The sequence below is a fragment of the Chanodichthys erythropterus genome, chromosome 8, assembly GCF_024489055.1.
Source record: "Chanodichthys erythropterus isolate Z2021 chromosome 8, ASM2448905v1, whole genome shotgun sequence".
NCBI lineage: Eukaryota > Metazoa > Chordata > Actinopteri > Cypriniformes > Xenocyprididae > Chanodichthys > Chanodichthys erythropterus.
The window spans coordinates 35,191,216-35,207,200 of NC_090228.1; the positions used below are offsets into that span (position 1 = coordinate 35,191,216).

The 15,985-nt window shown below is 37.3% G+C and overlaps 1 protein-coding gene across 5 annotated transcripts; it reads left to right on the plus strand.

Annotated features, from left to right (window-relative positions):
* Positions 1-420: 420 nt before the first annotated feature.
* LOC137024829 (gastrula zinc finger protein XlCGF57.1-like) lies at positions 421-11,488 on the plus strand. 5 transcript variants are annotated; one of them, XM_067392730.1, is made up of 3 exons: positions 421-469; positions 1,058-1,247; positions 8,902-11,488. In XM_067392730.1, exons 2-3 carry the CDS (start codon positions 1,130-1,132, stop codon positions 9,978-9,980), a joined length of 1,197 nt encoding a protein of 398 aa, XP_067248831.1. In that variant the 5' UTR covers positions 421-469; positions 1,058-1,129; the 3' UTR covers positions 9,981-11,488. The 5 variants fall into 5 exon arrangements, with proteins under 5 accessions (XP_067248831.1, XP_067248832.1, XP_067248834.1 ...); XM_067392731.1 differs by lacking the exon at positions 421-469 and adding an exon at positions 487-618; XM_067392733.1 differs by lacking the exon at positions 421-469 and adding an exon at positions 1,325-1,652 and having other exon boundaries at positions 1,111-1,247.
* The last annotated feature ends 4,497 nt before the right edge of the window (positions 11,489-15,985 follow it).

Consider the following 15,985-nt stretch of genomic DNA (forward strand, 5'->3'; position numbering starts at 1 on the left):
ATATGAAGAAATAATTCTTTATTTGTATATCATTTATAAACAGGACATTTATTTGAACTAGCAGATTTTAATGCATAAAATAAAAGCAATTTGAAAAAAACATTTAGATGAAGACATTTAAATGACATTTAAATAAATGTAATTGCTGCTTTTATACTGATTGTTGAAAAAAATATATAATATTTCATACTTTATTTTAGACTCAAGAACTTTATTTGTTCATATTTTTAATTACTAAAACACTGTTTCAATTATTGAGTTCATTCATGCCAATTTCGTACACTTGTTTTAAAACATTTGTAACTATTTTAATTTTAACACAATGATTATTTGTTAAAAATAGTTACTATATTTCTATGTGTCTATATGTTAATAACAGTAGCGTGTGAACGGGACTTTTATTTTGGTCTGGATATGTGACGTCGTAAAGCTGCGCCGCACTCCTGCTCGTGTGGTGATTCGCCTGAAGGTTCGTTTTAAGGATTTAAGCAGTTTAAGTCGATAGAAACAGTTCAGTGTTTTTTTAGTTTTGTGATGTGAAGTGATGTGAAATTTGTTTATTTACCATTGAATGTAGCGTTATAATGCTTTATCCAAGCTTAATTAAGGACATGTTGTGTGAGTAAAACGGATCCACACACGAATAACATGAAATGTGTATCTCATTTCATATAAATAAGTTTATAATAAACACGAATTCAGTCACTGAAAAGAAGTGATGGAGAAAGTGTACACTGCTGAAAACAGTGCAAATACAACGAGACCTTTACAAACTGCCAACGTTTTAATGAAACTCTAATTATTTAATAATACTCATTATAAAACAAATGTAGATCATGAATGCCTAAATATTAAGTTTCTGTAAAGTTTGTGTTCTCATTGATTTGCAGTGTTGGTTATGTATTTGATTTTTGCCATCTGATCAGGTTATGTAAGTCTATTGAAACTCACTCTGACAGACCAGTGCTGAACTACTGAACTAGAGCTGATAGACACATCCAGAAATTTAGTTTGGATTTATTTTTCTCTCTGTTAATTATTGTCTCTTCTTAAACAGAACAGAGTGTTCAAATACAGGAAAAATTCCTGGCTAAGCGACTGAGATACACATGACAACTTTATTATAAAGATGGCATTTATTAAAGAGTTTGAAGACATAAAGATGACGTTTATTAAAGAGGAGCGTGAAGACTTAAAGATTGAAGAAACACTCAAAGTGAAACAAGAAGATACTGAGGAACAAACAGGTTGGTATCATTCTCAAACTGAACTCAGTCATTTGATCCTTAAAATGTCCATCTGATAATAATCATGTTTCTTTCAGGAACCCAAGAACACTGACAGATACAAACATACAATCAGGATACAACAACATGAACAGGCAAACAGATCATGTAGATACATAGAAGACAATACCAAATCAAGCATGTACCTCAAATTCAAAAGATACAATCAGTTAACAGAACATAATGTAAATAAACGAGTTTTGAGATTGGTTTTAAAGGTCTGGAGTGAGGAAACCGTGTGAAGACATTGTGGGAGTGAGGCTTAGGAGCTGAAATGCTGAATGTCCTACCACCAACAGTAGATGGTTTGAGCTTTGGTACTGCAAGCAAGTTCTCTGAACATAATCTCAAAATTAGCAGACATAAGTGTGTATTTATTCTGTGAGGTAAAAAAAGTGCAAAATCTTGACAAGTATTTAAAACTGAATGCAGTTGGTAACAGGGAGCCAATTAGGCATGTGACTATCAAATTTTCATGTTGCGATCTGTTACTGAAGCTTTTATCACGGTATACAGTATTATCATGTTATTGAAATAAGTTGAAGGAAAAAGTGTTGTCATAGTATAACAGGTTTAAGAACTCTTTTTGTAATAAAAAAAACTATGAATGTTTAAATACAATAATACAGTACACAAAAAATATATAAAGTGTAATTTTCAAACAGATTTAAGTGCAAAAGAATTCGGCTTTAAAGACCAGCAGGTAACACTTTACAATAAGGTCTCATTATTTAACGCATTAACTAAGATTGAGCATTTACATTTTACATTTTATTCATTTGGCAGACACTTTTATCCAAAGTGACTTACAAGTAAGGAATACAACAAGCGAGTCATCATGACAAGGCGAATAGACACATGAAGTGCTCACAATACAAGTTTTAGGCAGTGCTCAGAGTAGTGTTGTCACGGTACCAAAATTCCAGTAGTTGGTACCGATACCATGAAAATTTTACGGTTCTCGGTACCAATTTCGGTACCACAGCTAAATGTATTGGAATTATTTTACTATTTTATATAGTTTTAAAAACATTAAATATGATTTGGAGTGTGTGTGAGTGTGTGTATGTTTGTGTGTGTGTATATATAGGCTACCTCAATGAAATACATTTTGAAATATAAAAAATAAATAAAATAAATGCTCAAACATCCATTCTGTACTGTTGAAAAAAACAGCATATGCTGGTAAGGTAGGTTTTGAAGCTGGTCAAGTGCTGGTCCTAAACTGGTCCTGCTGGTCCATGCAAGTCCTAAGCTGGTCCTGGACCAGCATAAACCAGCTCAAACCAGCATACCAGCTTCAAAACCATACCAGCATATGTTGTCGTGTTATTAGTCTATGATAAAGCTTACCGCTCTGCGCTTTGAGAGGGATGTGGGACACGAGCAGGAAAGAGACCATTTCTCTTAATAATATCTTCGTTATCTCCTGAAGTTACAAACAACTGACACTTGTTGTAAAAGGTCTGAAGAGCGAGTTTTATCCTCCGCAGGAGAAAGACATTCAGGCTATGTTTGATTTTGCGCTGCCAGAAAAAGCGAAAATAAAAATTACCGGCTTGTGTGAAACGCGCTATACAAATAAACTTGACGTGCCTTATAAAGTCTAAAATTTAGCACAAACTTTTAAATAGAAATTGACGTGCAAGCAAAAAGGTTTCTGTCTTACAGTGTTTCTTCTACTTTACCACAGTAAGAAATGCGAATAGCCTAATAGCTAAATGCGGAAAAAAGAAAGGTTTATAATCCCCTGCATGAGTGAAGATTTGGGAAAAGAAACAAAGATTCCATGTTCAGTGGAATAACTATTGGAATATTGTTAAATTCTCTGATAATCGGGTGACCAGATCGTGATTCGCAAAACAGAATACAAAGTTTAAATAAATTGACTCACGTACCTCTCATTCATCATGAACCAAAATGTTTCCATGGCTGAATCGCCTTGAATTTGATGCGAGCAGCAAGTGGTAGCCAGTGTAGAGAGATGAAGAGAGGCGTGACGTGGGCTCGTTAAAGACGAGACATGCTGCTGCGTTCTGAATCATTTGTAGAGGCTTGATTGTGCATGATGGCAGTCCAGCCAGAAGTGCATTGCAGTAATCAATCCAAGAAATGACCAGAGCCTGGATGAGAAGTTGAGTTGCATGTTCTGTTAGAAAGGGCCTGATTTTCCTGATGTTGAATAGTGCAAATCTGCATGACAAGGTTTCTTTGCAACGTGGTCTTTGAAGGACAGTTGGTCATCAAGGATTACTCCAAGATTTCGGGCCGAATTTGATGGAGTAATTGAGGATGTGCCAAGCTGGATGCTGAAATCGTGATTTAGAGTTGGATTGGCAGGGAAGACGAGAAGCTCAGTATTAGCCAGGTTGAGCTGTAGATGATGTTCTTTCATCCATGCCGAGATGTCCGCCAGACAGCTTGAGATTCGAGCAGCTACTGTAGGATCGTCTGGATGGAACGAAAGGAAGAGTTGTGTGTCATCAGCATAGAAATGGTAGGAGAAACCATGTGCCTGAATGATGGGACCAAGTGATGTAGTGTAAATGTAGTGTAAATGGAGAAGAGGAGGGGTCCAAGAACTGAACCCTGAGGAACCCCTGTGGTCAGTTGATGAGCTTTGGATACCTCCCCTCTCCAGGCAACCCTAAAAGACCTTCCTGTGAGATAGGATTCAAACCAGAGAAGTGAAGTACATGTGATGCCCAGTGATGAGAGGGTGGACAGAAGGATCTGATGATTCACAGTGTCAAAGGCAGCAGATAGATTGAGCAGAATGAGAACTGATGATTTGGAATCAGCCTTTGCAATCTGCAAGGATTCAGTGACCAACAGTAGTGCAGTCTCAGTCAAGTGGCCACACTTGAAACCAGATTGATTGACATCCAATTGGTTGCTCTGTGAGAGGAAAGATGACACCTGGTTGAAAACAACTCGTTCAAGTGTTTTTGCTATGAATGGTAGGAGAGAAACAGGTCTGTGAAAAAGTTAGCAAAATTATCAGCAGTTAGAGATAAGGTGGGTGGTGGTGGAGCGGGACAGAGGAGAGAGTTGAACGTTTTGAAAAGTGAGCGTGTGTTTGAGGCTCTGTTGATTTTGTTGTGGAAATAGAAGATTTCCTATTGTGGAAGATTTAGCAGCATGAATTTCAGCAGAAAAGGATGAGAGCAGAGATTGATAGCTACTTAGGTCAGATTGGTCTTTTGATTTGTGCCATTTCCTTTCTGCAGCCCTGAGTTTGGTCCGATGTTCACGAAGAACATCGGATAACCAGGGATTAGAGGGAGTAGCACATGCAGGCCTGGATGACAGAGGACAGATACTATCAAGAGATGAAGTTAAGGTGGAACATAAAGTGTCTGTTGCTGTATTCACATCCAGGGATGAGAACAGTGTGGGTGAGGGAAGGGAGGATGACACGACAGAGGACAGATGAGAAGAAGAAAGAGCGCAGGTTTCGTCTGAAGGTAACTGGTAGAGGGGTTGGTGGGGAACAAATGGGGAGTTGTAGATTAAAAGTAACAAAGAAATGAGAGATGTGAAGAGGTTTTACCAAAATGTTGTCAGTGATGCAGTTGCGTGTGTAAATGAGGTCAAGCTCGTTGCCAGATTTGTGTGTACTTGTGGTGTTGAGCCGATTGAGATCGAATGAGGCTACAAGACAGAGGAATTCTGAAGCATATGGCTTCTCTAGATGAATGTTGAAATCGCCAAAAACTACAAGTGGGCTACCATCCTCTGGGAATGAAGACAGCAGCATGTCCAGTTCCTCTACAAAGGTACCCAGTTGGCCTGGGTGGCGATAAATTACTACGATATGAATTTTGACAGGAATTGAGATTGTAATAGCATGAAACTCAAATGAACTGTAGCTGCAAAGAGAGGAATGAGTCGAGTGTTTCCAATTGTCAGAAATGAGAAGACATGTGCCCCCACCCCTCCCAGACTGGCGAGGGGTATGAGAGAAAGTGAATTTGTTAGAGAGGGCAGCAGGGGTTGCTGAGTCCTCTGGACGAATCCAGGTCTCAGTCAAGCCCAAGATATTAAGAGAAGAATTAGTAGCAAAGGCTGGAATGGGGTCAGCTTTGTTAACTACTGACTGACAATTCCATAGACCCACAGAGAGAGGAGTGTTAGTGTTAGAAGAGGAGTAAACAGAGCGCAGGTTAGAAACATTGCGCTGCTTTTTACGTGGGTTACTGGAGCGTTGCCGAGAGACAACAGGAATGTGTTGAAAGCACATGCTGAGGAAGAAGGAAAACTGTGAAAGGAAGGGAAAAAAAACTTAAGTGCCTACCAGTGTCGTTGCTCGGTGGAGTCGCACAGGTAGAGTCGAAAGTCTTTACCCGAGTCGGTCTTCACACAAGGAGGCTGAACGTTCCCACTGACGCTTCCGCGATAGCACGCACACGCAATAATATACTGCTTATTAACATGTGATTGACACAAGCTAGGCCCGCCTTGCAAATTAGCACTGCAAAAGCCTAAACCTGTGAATGGCTGCAAACCGAAACTAACTAAAGCTTAAGCGCAGACACTAACACCAATAAAGTCTGCAAACGCGCCCATTATTCTAAACAAGTACAATTAAAAATACAATTATAGTCAAGGTAGAAAATAGGACAAACAGATACGAAATAAATCCTTCCTAGCAGCAAAGAATAAACTAAGCAACTGACCCAAAACAGATATTAAGCAAAACACTTAAGCTTTTTTGCCGTCCGTCGCCACTGCCAGCTTGCTTGTCCTGCTCACTTCTGAATTACACGAGTTTAAGAATGCTTTCCCTCGCCAGGCCCATTTAATTGCTAACCTATTATTTCTTTTGTAAACAAAGCTTTGTGCTTCACTCGTGTCATATTTACGTAACATACTGGCACAGTCCTATTAGTGGGTACTGAATATACCCGGATTCTCGGTACTACCGGTACTACAGAAATGCTGGGATCGTCACATTTTCAAAATTTCAGTACCGACTTGGTACCGAAGTACCGGTACTTTTGAAAATAAGTTTGAAAATAAGTAGCCTATTAAATATTTGGTGCTGTGATGAACAACATTGAGATTACAAAAAAATAATGGCTGTTTGAAGCATTTTAAAAACTTCACTAGCGCAGCTGCTTTGTTTGTGGGGTTTCCGGGGTAACTGCTGCATTCTGCTGTTCCATCAGTGCCCTCTGATGTCAGAGAGTGAACGTGCACTTTCATTTAGCGCGTCTTCTTCACTTGTTCCACCATGTGCTTCTCGTGCACGTTGGGCTTGTTTACATCTGAGCGTGTGTTCTTTTGACGCAGAATACAGCGGTGTTGTGCAATTTATATGGTTGATGTGGAAAGTATTCTTAAATTTATTACCAATTGTAATTTTTTATAATACATTATTATTTACAGTATTTTGAAATGCCCACGATAACAATATTGTGCATATTCATTAACGCGATATATCGCAATACCAAATATTGGAAAAAGTAGCTATTATGACTGTTTTTGAAGCAATTGATGGTAAAATTTTGGAAGAAACAGTACAGCACCTTAAAACATCAACCTGCACCCTTGACACACTTCCCACATATTTTTTAACTGTTTAGAAGCGGATCCCCTAGAAGTGGTAAATGCCTCAAAAGCCGACACCCAGATTTACCTAGCCCTATCACCTAACGACTACAGCCCCATTGACTCCCTGTGCCAATGCATTGATGAAATAAAAAATTGGATGTGTCTAAACTTACTTTAGTTAAAGACAAAACTGAAGTCATTGCATTTGGAAACAAAAATGAAGTTCTCAAAGTGAACACATACCTTCACTCTAAGGGTCAAACAACTAAAAATCAAGTCAGGAATCTTGGTGTGATTTCAGTAGCCATGTAAAGACGATAACAAAATCAGCATATAATCATCTCAAAAATATTGCAAAAATTAGATGCTTTGTCTCCAGTAAAGACTTGGAGAAACTTGTTCATGCTTTCATCACCAGCAGGGTGGATTATTGTAATGGGCTCCTCACTGGCCTTCCAAAAAAGACCATAAGACAGCTGCAGCTCGTACAGAACGCTGCTGCCAGGATTCTGAGCAGAACCAGAAAACATGAACACATCACACCAGTCCTCAGGTCCTTGCACTGGCTTCCAGTTGCATTTAGAATTGATTTTAAAGTACTGTTACTTGTTTATAAATCACTCAATGGCCCAGGACCTCAATACATTGCAGATATGCTTATAGAATATAAACCTAATAGATCACTCAGATTATCAGGATCAAGTCATTTAGAAATACCAAGGGTTCACTCAAAGCAAGGAGAGTCTGCTTTTAGCTGTTACGCCAGCCACAGCTGGAACCAGCTTCCAGAAGAGAATCAGGTGTGCTCCAACAGTAGCCACATTCAAATCCAGACTCAAAACACATCTTTTTTTCTATGCATTTGCAGATTGATCACTGTCCTATGTCCAAACTGTTTGCACTTTATTTTATACGTATTATCTTTTTATTATTTTAATCACTTTTCCTGTTTTTATTTCATTTTTAATGTATTTTATATATTTTATGTATTATCTTGTTATTTCTGATTTTTAATGCATTTTACAAATTGCTGTCTGGTTGAAAGAGTTGGGAGAATTAGGAAGAAAGCATTTGTGATTAGGTTAAAATTAGGTAAATTTGGATAAGGGTAATTTGAACTGCGTTGCATAGATAAGATATCTCCGGAAGGGGGATTAGGGCTGTGTGGCGCAGTTTTGGTGTCTTGGCAAAAGGGGAGATTGAAACTGTTTATCAGTTTGAAGTGCCTTAACAGGTTGTTAGACAGCGGTCCTGTCATGTGAGGTTTAGATCCACTCTGATGGACAACAACAACAAGACTTCCTAGCTCTTCTATCCAATTCTCTGTTTTTACTGTTATTCCTTATGTTTTATTTTTTATCATTCTTCTTTATGTAAAGCACTTTGAATTACCATTGTGTATGAAATGTGCTATACAAAAAAAATTGCCTTGCCTTTAAGTGCTCTATTTTCGTGCACCAATTTTGTACTTAATATACTAAAAATTCTTCTTTAGTACTTCTTAAGATCTTAAGAACATCTAAGTGTACTCAACTGTGCTATTTTGAGACAGCATGAAATATGAACTAAAATGTGCTTTTAATATACTATCTCCAATCCCAGGGATTGCACACACTCAGATACAAATGTATTTGGATAAAAGCGTCTGCCAAAATGCATAAATGTAAATGTAAGCGAGACTGTTCTGTAGTTTTCAATTGCTGAAGGACTGAGGATTGTCCTGCTTAAATGTGGTGGGAAATTTGCCAGTAGTACAGGATGTGGTGATGAGTCAGAGCAGGTAGCAATGTTGGTGAGATCTTCTGTGGAAGGTGGGATAGGATTGGGACTAAGGGACATTGGCTGTATTATGGCTGCCACCTAATGGGTCAAATGATGGACAAATATGCTCAAGTATTTCGAAAGACGTTGTTATGGACTAGACATTGATATGGGGCCCTATGCACTGTGGGTATAGGAACTACTTGTTGGTTTTGATGTCTTGCATGTCTAAATGTTTTGTGTGTTGCTTTGTGCCTTTAATCTGGTATTAATTTACATTTGTCTCTTTTTGCCTTAGACCTGATGAAGCTGAAAAAGGAGAGTGAAGTACTGAATGAAATGGAAGAGATTGATCAATATAAGAATCATCATGATTTCATAACCGAGGAAGAAACTTTTATTTGCTCCCAGATTGAAAAAACTTCATCACAAAAAAGTGCTCAAAAGACAGGAAGTAGAAGTTATTTCACCTGCCAACAGTGTGGAAAATGTTTCTCTCATAAAGTAAGCCTTAACAGACACATGAGAGTTCACACTGGAGAGAAGCCTTACACCTGCCAACAGAGTGAAACGAGTTTCGATCAGCATGAAAAGCTTAAAGTCCATATGAAAATTCACACAGAGAAGCGTCGTACCTGCCAACAGTGTGGAAAAACCTTTGCTCAAAGAGTAAGCCTTAACAGACACATGAGAGTTCACACTGGAGAGAGGCCTTACACCTGCCAACAGTGTGGAAAGAGTTTCACTCAAATTGGAAACCTTAGAGTCCATCTTAAAGTTCACACTGGAGAGAAACCTTACAGCTGCCAACAGTGTGGAAAAAGTTTCAACCGAAAAGGAAACCTTAATGACCATCTGAGAATTCACTCTGAAGAAAGCCTTTTCAGCTGCCAAGAATGTGGAATAAGTTTCACTCAAAAAGAAAGCTTTAACAGACACATTAGAATCCACACTAGAGAGAAGCCTTACACCTGCAAACAGTGTGGAAAGAGTTTTGATCAACATGAAAACTTTAAAATCCACATGAGAATTCACACTAAAAAGAAACCATACACATGTACTCAGTGTGGAAAGAGTTTCACTCAAAAAGGACACTTAAAATACCACATGAGAATTCACACTGGAGAGCAACCCTACACATGTCCTCAGTGTGGAAAGGGTTTCAATCAAAAACGACACTTTGTGGACCACATAAGAGTTCACACTGGAGAGAAGCCTTTCACCTGCCAACAGTGTGGAAAAAGTTTCAACCGAAAAGGAATCCTTAACAGACACATGAGAGTTCACACTAGAGAGAAGCCATTTACTTGTGGTCACTGTGGGAAAAGTTTTGGGTATAAAATGACCCTTAAGTACCACATGAGTATTCACGTATGAGAGAACAGTTTGTATATGCCGTCAGTGTGGAATGAGTTTTACTGTTCTGCAACTAAATTAATTGGGCCAAATTCCCAATTATAGTTCACTCAAAAATGTTTACTTACCCTCACGTTGTTCCAAACCTGTACAAGTTTCTTCTGTTGAACACAAAAGCAACTGTTTGGTTATCAACATTCTTTAAAATATCTTCTATACATGGGTTTCATGTGACGTCACTGTATTCTATCGCCGCCATATTTGGGACCGGTCACAGCTGCGCGCCCTGTTTAAGTCTATGGTGACAGCAGCTACAACTACCAGAGGAAGGCCAACAAAACGCTCTCAGAAGGTTCACAACAAGTTTAGAATATATCTTGGATATGTGGTGCTGTTAGCTGTTTCAACAGTCGTCAGAACTACAAATTTATTTGATCCCAAAGTAGTTAGATCGGCAGAATTATTGGCTTCATGCAGAAGGGACCACACCACTGGCAGCCAAACAGCAATGCACAACATTAATAACTGCTGGGACTGTCATTTACATAACATTATAACGAGAACACTATTGTAATAAAATGTTGTGAATTCTCTGTGTTGTTGTTTCAGCGTGTTGTTGTGGTAAGAGCGCGTCGACTGAGTTTGATTACATTACTTGTTCAAACTTCACTTGTGCATTCGCGTCATTTTGTACAGATAAAACTTATTAATTTTATTAAGTATAAATATCTGATTAAATAAAGGATGTGTTTCGTTGAGGTAAATAACCCACAGAGCTGATGATCATCTATAGCTTCAGCGCGAGCGCTCAAAAAGTAAGACAAAACATTAATATGATTGGGACTGTCTTCTTCTTATACATGATATTATAATCGTATATACTTGTAAAATAATGTGAATTATTTGGGCTTATTTGCTGTGTTTCGGAGTTTCAGTGACGTTAGTTCAAGTTCATCTGTGTGTGATTTTGTGTAAATACTAGTAATATTATTTTTATTTTGTATTGAGTTAATTAACTTTCAGTTTATGGGTTTTTTATTCTCTTCAGCTTCAGCATGCGCAGCTCAAACAGCAATGATTAAGTCATTAAAATGTTTAACGTTACTACACAGTAATATTAAAACTTTAATATTTCTTTTAGAAAAGAACAATAACAGATTTTTTTTGTATACAATAACAGATTCATTTTGATAACAGTATTATTTGAGCTGCGTGCGCTGAATGAACACCCATAAACTGAAGCGCTTTGCTAGAAGGTTAATTAACTCAACGGGACACATCCTATATAGGGTAATTCATATATATTTATACAAGATATACATAAAATTACAACTTGCCAGTTGCATATTTATAAAAAAATATACAAATATTTGCACAAAATCATGCACGCATGTACTTGAACTAAGTAGCCTAATGTAGTCAGCTGGTGTTGTGAATTTGTTCATCCTGTAATAACACGCCGAAACACAGCAACTAGAATTCACAATATTTTCAAATAAATTTGTAGTTCTGACGACTGTTGAAACGGCTAACAGCACCACATATCCCTGATATATTGTAAACTTGCTGTGAACCTTCGGAGAGCGTTTTGTTGGCCTTCCTCTGGTAGTTGTAGCTGCTGTCACCATAGACTTAAACAGGGCGCACAGCTGTGACCAGTCCCAAATATGGCGGTGGGCATAGCGGAAGGGACGTCTTTGAAACCCATGTATTGTGTTCAACAGGAATCTTACAGGAACAGCTTTGGAACAGCTTGAGGGCAAGTGATTTTTGGGTGAATATCCCTTTAAAAGGAGAAGAGTAAAGATGCCAGAATCAAGAATTATGTTCACTTCATATTATTGATTAGTCTAATGAACAATTAACTAGTTTCTCAAAAGAGGTCTAAATCTGTATCAAATAAAACACAAAAGATGCATAGTGCAAAATAAACAATACAACAGAAATGTCTGGGGTCATGATATGCTGGATGTGATCTGATGTGTAATCCGTGATGGGTGTGCGTGTGTGTACTAACCATGGTTGGCTTGATAATCATGGTTCTATAATAAAAAATAAAGCTTAATAAGTCTCTGATAGCATCCATATAGCGTAAAGCACGGACTCATTGGCTGCGTCCAAAAACTGTAAAATGCTGCCTTCTGAGGACACATTTCAAGGTAGGAAGGCATCAAGGCACGTCCGAATCCAATGTTAGCCTCACGTCCTGTTTCCTGAGATACCTTCATCTGATTGATTTTTGAAGGAAGCATAGATGTATCCTTAGCTGCCTTTGATATCCCACAATCCTGTGCTCTCCATGTAATCTTATGGGATGTGAGACAAACTAAACAATCAAATTGCATTATTTACATATGTACATATTGGTTTAGTAATCAATGGTTTAGTAATTAACTTTATATTAATCCAAATCAGAAGCTGTTTGTATTTCCATATCACTTGCCCAAGTTCAGACATATTTTATGCAAATATCCTCCATTTTGAAAATTACATGTCATCACAGACTATTTTACTTACAGCAATTTCAACTGTGTGCAGATCTCTACTGCTCTGTCCATAACTAGATTCTTTATTGCTTTTTGGCAAACATACTCCCATTCCAGTGACCTCAGATAGAATGTTCATTCTATCAAATTTAAAAAAACAAAATAACTCAAGATTGATGTAATAAGCTACATAGCTTGTTGCTTATGTGTATTCATGGCCAATAATTTAACTTGATACATGAGAATCTACATTACAATAACATATTTCTTCCTTGATGACTGCACAAGAATTAGCACAGACTCTGTGGCCTCGTTCAGACTGCCAAAAATCACATGAAATTGCAAACCCCTCCATGTTGCGATTGACGAAAAACGAAAAACTTGCGATACACTGTGTGGACATTAAATATTTAGATCAGATTCCAATCGGATACACAAGTAATTGGATTTGGACTGACAGTCTGAACAAGGCTTATGTGTCTTTTGGCAGATTCTGACATCCAGAACCCCTTCTCCCCCGGCATGTAGAAAATATCATCAAAAATATACTTTATCTTTTCTGAAATTCCAAGTTTCCCAAAACTACAAATTCACATTGTAAACTTTTTCTCTTTTTACATGTCACATTTAAACGCACTACATTTAAACAATGTTTTATTAAATTAATTACTTTATATTTAGATAAAGTAACACTTCACTAAACAGAAAAACAGGCTCTTTTATGTGTAATGTCATTTGCTTCATTTATTGTCTAAAGTGACAGAACACACATATTTTAATTAAAGGGATGTGGCATGTAGCCAAGCAGTTAAGCAAAACAATAAAAAATCTCTTTACAATTTAGTCCGTCTCCCCTATTTTAAAACCCACCGGCCGCCACTGCTCACGATACCAGTAAATCAGTGTCATCATTGAAGTTCTGTGACAGACCTAAAAGCTCTAGGAAATGGCCATAATCCAACTAAATTTTTCAGTTCACCTCAATTGAACACAGAATTGATTTTAGCCGTCTTACAGAAAGTGTCACATTGGCTGCATGATTCATTCAATGTGTCACTGTTTACTTTGTCCATTACATGGTACTTTGGACACAGATGATTAACCTTTAATTTAATACCAGTAATCTCCCCAATAGTCACAATCTCAGAATGAGGTGTCTCAACACAACTGCCACAATCCTTCAACACTTTCACCTTCAAGAGAGACATGCCTTTCTATTAAACTGCCTCACATACACATTTAGAAACAGATACCATTTTCCAATTTGGAGATGCCCATCACCCCACAACGTTAATGCCATGATAGAGGTCTTGAAACCAATGGAGCAGGTCTTCCTTTGGCTGCAAGTCACAGACTCCTTCTCAAATAAAAGACAGACCTCCATCACCTGCACAGTCACAAAAACACCACCATTTACAACACACTACATTTTTGCATACACTAAAGCTTAAAGATCACAAATCTAAGAACAAATAGTTGAGTCACTCACCTGTTGTCTTACAGGCTAAATGAACCGAAACTCAGTGTATAGGCTGCACAGACATGAGAAATATATCTATAGAAAGCTTGAAATATTTACTTAAATGAAAATGAAATAATTCAAAACAAAAAGAAATATGCTACTCTGATTATGTAGAATAAACTGAATTGTGTGCATTCTCTCTCTAAGCGTGTCCATGAGGAGATGATGAGAGTCAATGTCAACATCTTTTCCGCGGACACTGATTCAGAAAACATTAGTTTATTACTAAACAATTAAATTGTCTCCTTGCTGTTTTGGTCACATTCATAAGACCCATATCGATTCGTAAATCCCAGTCGATCTTTTGGTAGGCTTTCTTCGTGATGTGGAATCGCGTTACAGTCACTGGATTACTGCTGCTATCTCTGGGTGTTTGCGGATCACTAACCATCATTTTATGCTGATGACACCCAGATATACATTCACTCAAAACCTGATGTAAATGATGTAAATGTTTCATTTCTTTCTAACTGTATCACAGAAATCAAAAAATGGATGTCTGTTAATTTCCTATGTCTAAACAGTGATAAGACTGAAGTGATGCTCATTGGTTCACTTCACCAGTTATGCAGAGTGGAACCTGTAGCTTTACATGTGGATGGCTCGGTTATTCAGTTCCAAAACAAATTAAAAAAACTTGGGAGTAATATTTGATTCCAATTTAACATTTGATCTTCACGTACGAAATACTGTTGAAGTTTCTTTTTTTCACCTCAGAAATATATCCAGATTACGGTCCATGCTGAGTTTTCCTGTAGCTGAAAAATTAATTAATACCCTGGTTTTCTCTAGAATTGATTATTGCAATGCCTTGTTAGCAGGAGCATCAAAATCTACTTTGAACAAACTACAGTGGGTTCAAAACTCTGCTGCGCGTATTTTGACTAGGACAAGACAAAGAGATCATATAACACCTATTTTAGAGACCTTGCATTGGCTCCCTGTCAAATTTCGTATTGATTTTAAAATTCTTATGTTAACCTACAAGGCATTAAATGGACTTGCTCCTCAATATCTTACTGAGCTTTTAATACCCTACATTCCGACACGTGAACTTTGTTCAGCTGATGCTGGTCTTTTAGTTGTTCCGGTAACACAGTTAAGAACAATGGGCGTTCTCTTCAGTTGCCCCAAAGTTATGGAATTCTCTGCCTTCCTAGATTAGAAATGCAGCATCCCTAAAAATGTTTAAATCATCTCTTAAAACTCATTATTTTAGGGAAGCATTTGGGTGAAAAAGTGATTCTTGTGGTTGTCATGTGGTGTATTTTATGCATTTTTTTTTTTATTTCTTTAAATTTTTTCCCCCATTGTTTATAAATACCTTTTGTAATGTGTTTTTTATGCATATTTTATGTATCTTAATTTTACTTATGTAAAGCGCTTTGAGAAATGACTTCTAGCGCTATACAAAATAAAGTTATTATTATTATTATTATTACAAAATCATGTCTGACCCACTCCATGTCTCCCGATATATTGCGCATCTTATGATGCATATTACTCATTCACTTTTCATAATCAAATAGATGAATTTAAAACATAACACAGGACTATGTAAACATAAATATGAAACTACGTTTTCTTTAATGACTACCAACACGTAGCCTATTAGTAGGCCTACAGTAAAGAAGAAAATTCACGTGTGAATTACCCGTCATTTTAATTTTCATATTTTAATTAAGATTAAAATTAAAATATTAAAATATTCTGGTCGCTTTATAACATTAATATTGAACCATTGAACTCACATGAACAAATTTAAATATGTTTTTAGTATATTAATGGATCTTGAGAGAGGAAATGTCATTGCTGGCTATGCAGGCCCCACGGAGCCATCGGATTTTTATCAAAAATATCTTAATTTGTGTTCTGAAGGTTAACGATGGTCTTACGGGTGCGAAACGGCATGAGGGTGAGTAATAAATGACAGAATTTTCATTTTTGGGTGAACTAACCCTTTAAATGATTTTTAAAAATGTAATGTCATAAATATAACTACCTGTCTCAGACTAAAG